At 37.0% G+C, this 11,322-nt stretch overlaps 1 protein-coding gene across 1 annotated transcript; it reads right to left on the bottom strand.

The window, feature by feature from the left end:
• Positions 1-4,958: 4,958 nt before the first annotated feature.
• On the bottom strand, positions 4,959-6,984 carry POU3F2 (POU class 3 homeobox 2). Its single transcript, XM_053459643.1, has one exon. It carries the CDS (start codon positions 6,846-6,848, stop codon positions 5,706-5,708), a length of 1,143 nt encoding a protein of 380 aa, XP_053315618.1. The 5' UTR covers positions 6,849-6,984; the 3' UTR covers positions 4,959-5,705.
• Between the last annotated feature and the right edge of the window lie 4,338 nt (positions 6,985-11,322).

The raw sequence follows: 11,322 nt of genomic DNA, 5'->3' as shown, positions 1-11,322 counted from the left end.
TTTGACTAATTGCTATAAAGAAGATGAGGATATGCATAGTAGTGTATAGAACATGTAAGCATCATATGTGTGCTCATAATTTATATATACAGTATATATATATACATACAGTATACATATATATGCAGTATATAGATAGATAGATAGATGATAGATAGATAGATAGATAGATAGATAGATAAATAGATAGATAGATATTGATATATATAGTGTGTGTAAATACAAACTGCAAAATGTTCTGCAAAATAAGTAGGGGCATTAAACAAGCGTGCTTTCCATAAAGCTGCTGTTTGATGAGATAAAACCAGCCGCTGTCGCCTCAAATCAAGTAGAAAACATTTCAATACACTAATTACAGTAATTAGAATAATAAGGCTCTGCTTATATGGGGTAAGACAAAGTGTACAAACAAGTTTATTTAATATATACTGTTAATCAGTGATGCGTGTGTGCTTGAATGTTTAGTGCAATAAAGATAACCTCAGACCGCCCAGACAATCAAATACAAATTAGTGTGTTAATGGCTGTGCTGAAAACTGCTGCCAGGGAGCTGGGTGAGAGGGATTTAGGTGGGAGAAGAAGCCCCCCTTTACAGAACACTGGCTCGTCTGAGTCATGGGCCCATGGGAGGGTGCATTTGGGTTGACAGGGGTCTGCAGATGAATGGGTTAATTGTGGGTGATGGGAACATACAATGGCAAGGAGAAAAAAAAACAGGTTACATGGAGTGTGTATGGAGAGAATAAATAGAATGAAGAAAGGGGGGGCAAGGTAAGAAATGTCAGTAGGGGTTATGGGTTTGTTTGACCTCCACTTTCCCAGCTACTATCCCAGATAGGCACACATAAATAAAAATTAGGGGTCTCTTATCCACTAGCCCAGTCACATGCCCAGGCCCCTAGGCCTTACAATTTAATGGCCAGTCTGATAAAAGTCATGTCTATATTCATACATCCAAAGAAACACACAGGCAGTGTATGAACATGTGTTGGGAGCTATTTACCATCTGATAGTTCACACATAAATAAATGAGCACTGTACAGATTGTCAGGTCATTACTGAAAGCAGCCATTCAAACGCATGGTAATCTACTGCAGAAGCCTCATCAGGTCTTAATGCAAATGAAGGCAGATCAGAGCTGAGAATAGTTCCTGTTTGCCTTTAGCTTAAAAAATAATCGTTCACATCTTTTACTTTTTGAAGATATTGATCAATATTGACTCTTGGCTTTGCACAAATGTGAAATATCCTCCAGATTCTAGATTCTTGGGAATAGTATTTCCAGGGCCTGATTTAAGAAGTGTGAGCAACCTCAGCTATGGGTTATATACATTAACCTTTGAAGTGCCAGGGGGAACTGGTACTCAGGAAAGAGGGTAAGCATTAAAATACGCATTCCCACTAAAGACACAAACCTGGGGTACCAGGAGCACAGCTGGTAGCAGCAAGAAGCCGTGTCTGCCATTAGTGTCAATATAAAGCCCCTTATAATATCATAATATGATTATCTGCTGGGCTCTTTGAGTATTTGTACAACACAAACTTCACCTATAGTTTACTATATAACTAAATAAAAAACGGCCGGCATTTATTACAAAAAGGGCAAGAAATTCCGATAAAATATATCTGAAGAATATCTATATGATTTATACAATATTTACAGAGTAAAATAATATATATGTTTGTGTGTGTGTTTGTAAATATATAGAGAGAACTGATATAGTTGCATATGTATAAATAGATTATAGAAAGAAGTGTTGTCTACTGATCATCAAATTCTTGCCTTTTCCCAAAATATAAGCGAAGTTTTGTTTTGTTATTTTAACAGAATTGTCAGTTTATAAAACATATACAGCGCTCCGATTCCCAAACGAAACAGTGTATTTGTGTGTGATAAACTGTGACAACGGTCACATAATTAGTATATAACCAGGAGAAATTATTAAATTGCTCTATGTAAAATAGTAAGAGAAATAAAAAAGTATATATATATACAGATCTGGCAATCTACCCGTCTATAACATTAATACTTCTTTAATAAAATCAATAAAACACACATAACAGAACTTGAATGTGTAGCCTAACCATTATGTCCCTGACATTAGTGTGATGGCAGGAGACTCTGGGGCTCATGTTTACAAACAGCTTGCCCAGGGCATGAGTCAGTGTTACCCATCTGAGACTATTAATGCAAGGATGGGGAGCCCAGATCACTGACCATCATGAAAAGCTCTGGCCTCCTGCGCTTCAGAGGCTATGGCTAACAATCAAACAAATAGGCTTTGTGATATAAGGAGACAATTGGCACAACGCGCTTGGGGAGCCCTTAAATAAAGCCTTCCTAGCTATTAAATGTCTTAAGACTGCGCATTGCTTCGCACTGATTTAATTGTGTTTGCTTGAACATATTACATCTTGGGGACAATAAAGGAGAACAGTAATGAATTTACTCAAAATTAGCTTTTACATTTGGACCCTTTTGTTTTTCAGATAAAAAAGAGAGGAAAATGCAAGGTAGTTGAATAATTATATATATATATATATATATATACGGTATATATATATGTATATATATATATATATATATATATATATATATATATATATATACACATACATATATGTATATAATATATATTTGTGGTCCAACAACTTTAAAGCCTATCTCCATCCCATAGGAAGCGTCCTGCAGAGGGCAGATGAAGCTTGTGTTGTAAAGACAGTCCAGTGGGATATTGACCACAGGACTTAAGATCTATACTCAGCTTAAACATTTTACCCATCAGCATGTCTGCGGTCACAAAACACTTCTTCTTTCTGTCACTTTCCTCCTAGACTATTGATAAGATCATTTAACTCAACCTGTTTGGGACGCTTGTAATATTGACAAGGAGTTACAAAAGATGATTCAATTTAATAAAACGGGAAAGAGCTTTCTTTGTACATTGTCCTCGCCTTTATCCCTGAAAACCAGCCAAGGGGATTATTTATATACGCCAAAATATCATTTTGATCAAGGAGTTTCTGAACCTCACCTTATTAGGCTTGATTTCTGGAAAACAACCGCTAAATCATCACTTTTTACACAGGATATTTTAAATAATTATTCTAAATACCGTTAATAAATATTAATGATACAACTATTCAAATTGCATATGCCAGATAATAATAATAATAATAATAATAATAATAATAATAATAATAATAATCATAATAATAATAAATAATAATAATAATACAAAATGTATTGACATCTATAATAATAATAAGAAGAATAATACACTGACATGCAGTAGAAGAGAGTATTCTGCGGACATCTGCTTGTTTGAAAGGCTTTCTTATAATTAACAATTTTGCTGGCATTAAAACCTAGTAGTTAAATTAGCATCCAATTAGTAAAACACAATGTGTCAATACCGTGAAAACCATATTTTTTTTAGTAAAACAAGTGCCATTCCTGTCAAAGTAACATATTTGTTATTTAAACTCGGTGTTAACTCGGTGTATTCCAAATATTGCTATCAAATACTCACAAAAAAACCCGAAACGATCATGTCAATAATTAGAGTAAACTTTGAAATTAGTATGCATTTTGGTTTTATGTAGATAATAAAATATTACTTTAACATAAATATATAAGGATATCTGCATTTTTATTTCTCCCCACAAGCACATTGAAAATATACCAAAAAACAAAGTGTTTAAAAAGACTGAAAATTAAAAATACAGTTCATACGGAATTTTAATTACCTACTTATTAAAATTTACATTTAAAAAAATCAAGAATATTTTTTTTCTGTCAAAGAAATAAATAGAGCAGGACACTGTCCAATAATATGAAAATATTTCCCTGGGCAGCTTAAAATTAAAAAAAGTTTTAAACAATATCTGGATCAGAAAACACAAATTTTAAACATATGTACATACTTGTGAGCTTGTGTTGTAGTTTAAATTAAAATATTTATTATTCCGACGGTTTTGAGTGAAATTCGAAAGAATTTTGCACTGAACTTCAATGAAGTTTATCAATAAGTTTGACCCTTTGGTCTTGTCAATAGATCGCTTCACTGGAATTTACAATCACTTAGAAATATACAATAATAAAGGAAAATAAATTTGCTCATTCAAAAACTTGCATTAATAAGAAATTACAAATATTTGAACTATCCTTACTTATATTATTATGCTGTATCATACAACATTTACAAACGTGTTTTTAATCCTTAAAATACTGACTTTTTCTTTAAGGATCCTTTTTTAACAGAGGTAATTGGTTTATTTCCTCAATGAAATGGAGTTGGGTATTCTCTTCAATCCAATTCTTGTCCCAAATCTTTTGTTTTCAAATGCCAGCGGTTTACCTTTCAGATAATGTTAAAGAATTCATCTGAGTAACAATAGCTTGACAGAGCGATTTAAATGGGTATTTTTGCTTTAAAGCTAGAATTTTCCCACAAGGAAACAGACAGCCACAGCAAATGGCAAAAATAATAATCTAATACATTAAATAAAAAGGAGAAATTAAATAATTTGTTGTATTAATATATATATATATATATATACACACACAAATATATGAATATTTGTATATATGTATATATACATATATAAAGCTGTGTTATATATATATATACAACAAAAAAAAATATTTTTAAGAAGTACTATTGGCCAACAAACAAATTTTATTTCTAAAAGTTAAGAAATTATCAGCACATACTTGACTTAGACTGAATACGATTTTTGATATATTTATATTGGGTATCTTCTTCAGTTCTATTCCAAATATGTTTTGGTGTTTTTTTTTGTACAAAATCCATCTAACATTTGTTAGCCTTAATCTGGATACATCTGGCCTCCCTGATCAACAAAAGGACCCAAATGTTGATATTTTTTATATTGTGATCTTTTTTTGTATTCTTTCTACAAGCTCCCTGAAAAATGAAGCTTAATTCAAAGTATTGGTTGAAGAATGTGTATTGGGTTATCAGCTGGCATTCATGTTGGAACATAGCAAGCATTACTTTGCAGTAAGGCCATCTGTATTTCCTGAAAGTGCAGTCTGCCAGTAGTATGTAAGGTGCCCCTATCTCTACATTGTGAGAATGGGAAATAACCATTACACATATTTAAAAAAACAACATATTTTTATAACAAAATTTCACATACACATTAAAATTAAAAAGCAAATAATAACATGTTGAGATGATGGCTAAAAAATGCTCCCTGTGTCAATCTGCAAGTCGGATTTATGGATCTTCATGAACTGGTTCATGTAAACTTCAGTTTCCTTGCAGTGCAAATTCATACTCGTCATAAATACTGTCAAAATTGTATTTTTGTTCCACCTTAAATGGATTCCACATTAAATTAATACATCAGCTACAATCAATGAAGAGCATCATTCCATGGAATAAAGCTACTTTCCCAAGTTTACCATTGTTTGTCACTTTCTTATCATTATTATTATTTTTTTAGCTGGACAGATTTTTGTTTTCTGCTTTGCAACATATGTGTCTCAGTGCCTGACATGTGTTGTATACTCACTCTAATCCACTGTCATGGGTAGTCTCCTGTAAAGGTCAAAACACAGCACATACACCGGGTACCACATAATATAGTCCAGTGCTCTGCATTAGTTGCTTTTGTTCTCATATAAAAAAGAGAGAAGACAATCAAAAGTTCAAAGAGAGGGAATGTTTAAGGATTCACTGCACAGAAGTCTGAACCCCATGGTGTGGTGGTGTGTCTCTGCTAGCTCCATATACATCCTCTGCCCCTGGAATTGTCCCTCCTGGGGGTGTCATCCTTTTCTCCTTCTGTCTCCTGTTACAAAACCAAACTCTGACCACCTCTTTCTCTAACTGTAGACTGTCCGCTAGTGAAGAGATTTCCTGGGCAGATGGTTTAGGGCACTTAAGGAAATGACTTTCCAAAGCCCCTTTGACGCTCACCTCAATGGAGGTCCTCTTTTTTCTCTTCCTACCCTGAGCTGCTATCTTGTCTATACTGGTGGGGCTCCCAGAGGACGAGTCCGCCTCTTCCAGCCACTTGTTCAACAAAGGCTTGAGCTTGCACATGTTCTTGAAGCTCAGCTGCAGGGCCTCGAACCTGCAGATGGTGGTCTGGGAGAAAACATTGCCATAAAGGGTACCAAGGGCTAGTCCGACGTCTGCTTGTGTAAATCCCAGTTTGATCCTCCTCTGCTTGAACTGCTTCGCAAACTGCTCCAGGTCATCCGAAGTCGGGGTGTCCTCGTCCGAGTGGTCGTGGTGACCCTGGTGCTGAGAGTGCTGTTGTTGCTGCTGAGGCTGCTGGTGGCCATGGTCTCCGTGGTGGTCATCATGGGCATCCCTCAGTCCATGGTGGTGCATGCCTTGCCCAGAGCCTGGGTTTATCATGCCATTGACCGTAAAGCTAGGCTGGGAATAGATAAGCCCTTGCCCATTGGTAGAGGCCATGCTGGGCAAGTGGGCTGAGGTGGTGGTCCTCCATGCCCCTGCACCATGGTGGTTGCCGTGCGCGGGGTGTACCAGATGAGGAGGTCTACCCTGGTGCTGCAAAGTGCCTGCGCTGTGCAGCTCCTCCCTGCTGGGCTGCACCGTGGGCTTGATGTCCTGCTGGCCAAGGGGGCTGCTGGACCAGGGAGCCCCATCCCCGTGGGACAGCGCGGTGATCCACTGGTGTGCGTGGCTCAAGGGGTGCCCGTTGCTCTGTAGCGTGTAGTCGCTCTGCACCAGCGTCTGTGCGTCCCTGTATCCCGAAGCTTGCTGCATACCGCCGGGCTCCGCATGTACGATGGAGGAGCTGGAGCTCAGCAGGTTATAGTGGTTAGAGGCTGTAGTCGCCATGACTCTCCGAGCCCGACTGATAGGTCTGGTTAAAGGAGCCGAGCATTTGACAGCTACTTCCCCTCGCCCCAGGCACCCTCTCTCTCCCTTTGCTCTCCTCTCTGTGTCTCACCCCCTCTCTCCCCTGCAGCAGCTTGTGCCTATGCACGCGTCCCTGGCACCGCCCCCCACACCCCCCATTGGCTCCCTTCTCTTTGATTTACGTGGATACCACTAGCAACCGTAGAGGTTGATGGCGCCCATTGGATATCAACTTGGGATGCCCGCCCACTCTCCTTTGCCACCTGCAGGCTGCTGCATCCACATGGAAGAGGAGCAAGAAGAGAGATGCTTTGTATCATCATATACTCACAGCATCGCTACCAGCCGCTAGACCTCAGCAATAAGCTGAACACTGTTATTTTGGAAATAAAAACAGCCAAATGAGAAACAAAAAACCCACCTTTTTTGTGTTCCTTAAGGATCATTAAAGATGCTGTAGCTTCCAATACAGCCCGTGCCTATGTATGGATGCTGTACAGCGACCATCTAACTTCTGGTATGTTTCATTTTCTTATTTTGTCTTATTTCCCCACATCCCAAAAAATGAGAACAAATGTGCAGTATGTGATTAGAAACAGTGATGCAGAACAAGTCTTTGATCACTGCCAGATTGGTCGCTATGCATTATATATATATATATATATATATATATATATATATATATATATATATATATATTTATACACCTACTGTCCAAAACCCAGGAGATGGTTTGAGGTTTCCAACTGTTTGTATTTCTCATTCATTCATTCATAATGATTCTAAAGCTTTTATATCCAGACGCGATTCCGTCAGCTGCTGGGTATTATGTAATAGCACTGCGACTGAAGTAGCAATGATGTCACTGTAATTAACAAAAAAATCTCATTAGCAGAGTGAAGCCATGGAGTCAGGCAGACCTGCTGCTTTTATAGCAGCCAGTAACAGAGGGAGCTGACACTGGGCTGCTTTAAGTATTACCCGAAGGCTGGTAAGATGCACATTATCTGCTAGTGCCAGGCATGTGGGCATTTAAATTTGACCTCTGCCAGGAAGCCACCCAAAGCGCTGTATATGTGTAGCTGTATTATCTAGTCTAAACTCTAACTAATATTATATTAATATTATATTACTAATATTATATTAGTACAGGTTGTTTTTAAATATTAATTCATGTGTTAATATTCTATACCAACCAATCCTCTATCTATCTATCTATCTATCTATCTATCTATCCATCATTTGTTTGCATATATATGTTAGCAGGATGCTATAATTGAAAGATCTTTATACCATTGATTAATAGTCTGTGGCTATATGTATGTGTTGTAATAGTGTGGTCATATATTGATCTGTATAGTACACAATGACTGTGTGTTGGTCCCTGATTAGTTCTTGGCTGTTATCTTGCCTGTTCACATTTTTAAAGATAGCAGTAAAATTGTAACTGCTTCTTATTTCAGGCAAGGTTTTCTTTTATGTATAGCTGATTCTATCTATCTATCTATCTATCTATCTATCTATCTATCTATCTATCTATCTATCTATCTATCTATCTATCTATCTATCTATCATCTAATCTATCTTTCTGCCTCTATCTCTCAATCATCTACCTGCCATCACAGTAACTCTGGTGTCAAATTCTTAATTGTTTTTCAAAAAGTTAGGTATCTTATACACTTTTAACTAACTGGAAACACGCACAAGAGGATATTACTAAGCAACATGGAGAAAGTTTTCTTTTTAACCAACTTTTATTAGAATATACACTTGTAAACAACCTATAAGAAATGCCTGTCCGCTTACATGGTAATCATTTCTTGTTCTATCTTTCCAATAGCGCTTATAGTAGTGTATGGGAAAGCAGATTTACAAGTGCTCAGTTTATACAACATTCATGTTATCTGCAGGTTATCTGCTGTGGGCAGCGACTCCCACGATGCCCAGTCAACATAAGCTGGGTGACCCGCATTGGATCTTTAGCCTCCTGTGCCAGAGGTTTTCTGTCCTTGGTCCTGATCCTTTGCTGTATACTCCCATTGTTTCCCATGTTTCTTTCCAGTCGGATATAATATACCCTAAGGGACAATATGGATACTATAACTAGTATCAATCATGTGTCAATATTTGGCTATAGAAGATGCTATTCCAAAATAAATGTGTTTTCTACCGAGCTTTAATAAAGGTTATATCAGATTCTATTTAATATAATAACATAGTATATATTCATACCACTGGAATAAAAATAAATACTTTTAGAATTATACCGGTATATAACGTACGTTGTTTAGGAGATCGCACTGTTAGCCCGTTTGAGGTTTGAGCTGAATTTAATATAAATATACTAATAGTGATCTAAAACATAAATGCAGTGTATTCAACTAGTTAAAGATCGAAGCTCTAGCCTTAATAGGGTTAAGTGTACAACTTATACCAACATATCCAACATAATTCCTGAGCCAATGCTATATATATATATATATATATATATTCATTCTTGATGAGACTATTACTTACATGTGGCTCAATGAGCAATGAAATGGTTAAACCGGAGCCAACATATAATCAGTAATGGGTAATGTGCATCCAGTATCAGATACCATCAAGCAGAGGAGTATCAGGGGACTTTATCAATATCTTAAGCAGTGAATGGAGCTCAGCTAGGTGATCGCACAGTGCAGGAATCCCACTCCACCAGCTGGAAAAGGAAACTCTTCTGTACATCTGCTTCCAAACTGCCCAGGAGGGAGATCATCTTTAAAAATCATTTGTTTTACCCCAGCTCATTGATTTTATAACATACTTACATACAAGAAACATGTTTGTTTCCTTTTATTGTATTCTTTGGTATTCCCAGAAGGTAAATCGTGTCTCCACGTATAGATGAGATCATAGAAAGTGAATCCCAACAGAGCAGTAAAGACTGGCACCCTAAACACATCCATACTATGCCCTGGCTCTGTATATTTTGTGTTAACCTCTTAGACTTTGCATTGCGCTTTAAATGTATGAGACCGATATAAAAATAAAAAAAACGGAGGTATACTGCGTATAACCAATAAGAGATTGTTTTAGATGTAAGGGTGTTTTACTTTACTGAGTGTGGTAGATAAGTGGAACAGCCTCACAGCAGAAGTGGTTGAGGTCAATACAGTAAGGCAATTTAAACACGCACGGGCTTAGGAAAAGAGTATCTTGAATCTAAGACAAGACCAAGGACTGATTCATGTCTTTAAAGCAGGAAAATTAGGCAGACTTTATGGGCCAAATGGTTCTTATCTTCCTTCAAATTCTATGTTTCTATATAATAAATTAACACAAATCTCACTGCAGATATCATATAATCAGCAGAGGATATATTCCACTGTGGAACTCACTGCTGGCGTGGATTCTCTGAAGGGAATCCTTCCATTTAGCGTTAACCGTTTATATGCCTGATGGCTTTGATGATCATCCCTAAAGTACCCTCCTTTTATATTTAACCTCTTCTAGCTGGGGTCTCCAGACAATAGTTTGCTAAATCATCTGGCACTCCGGAATCATATGAGATAAATAGAGTAGATAGATACCCACCAAGAGTGCATTTCTTATTAACCCTGAGAGGTCGGTGATCCCTGTTCTCCCTCACAGCAAGTATACAGAATTACACGCGGTTGCACAGATGATCCTGCTATGTATTGTTTAAGGGTGAAGCTGGATTCGGGTGGTTATCTGCCACTGCTAGACCCTAGCCCCAGGTTGCCTGTGCATGGGACAAGGTGAATCGATATCTGGAACTGCGACAATCTACATCAATGCATTCAATTGAAATGACTTCTTACACTCCTTCACATCATTCTTCTTTAAACCACCCACAACTTAGGGCTTAGAGCAAAGAGAGATATACGGACAGACAGAAACACTCACAAAGAGACAGAGGACAAAGAGGACGAGAGGTGATCAGTCTCTGGTACCTAATGCAGGACAGATACATTTATTCTGATCTGCTATCAATCTATCAATATTTAACCCATAGCTTCCTGTAACACATTCTGAGGAAACCTACATAAAAAAGAAACACATTATTAGTATCATAATTACATCACTCAACTAAATACAAATTAAACATATTAATTAATAATGTTGTCCATGTATACAAGTGTTCGTAGTACTTATCTAAAATGCTTACAGAGAATGCATGAATCTTAACAGATCACTAGTGTTTTTGTGCACAGCACTGTCCACACAACTATACCATACAATATACATTATATACCATTTATTAAAGTCCATATGTTTATATGTATATTTCGTAACATTCCTCTTTCTTCCATCATCTTTGTATTCTTTCCATATAAAATTCACACATAAATTAGCATTGTTTCAACTGCTCATGCAAAGTATAAAATAGAGATTTAAAATGACCATTTATCTACGTAAACGTTAATTTATTCGATTGATATTATCTCCTGCA

This window comes from Spea bombifrons, chromosome 3 (genome assembly GCF_027358695.1).
Source record: "Spea bombifrons isolate aSpeBom1 chromosome 3, aSpeBom1.2.pri, whole genome shotgun sequence".
NCBI classification, from domain to species: domain Eukaryota; kingdom Metazoa; phylum Chordata; class Amphibia; order Anura; family Pelobatidae; genus Spea; species Spea bombifrons.
This window is presented reverse-complemented; position numbering and strand designations above follow the sequence as displayed.

Excerpts from the sequence above, each read along its gene's own strand:
- POU3F2 (XM_053459643.1), bottom strand. The coding sequence starts at position 6,848 with ATGGCGACTACAGCCTCTAACCACTATAACCTGCTGAGCTCCAGCTCC.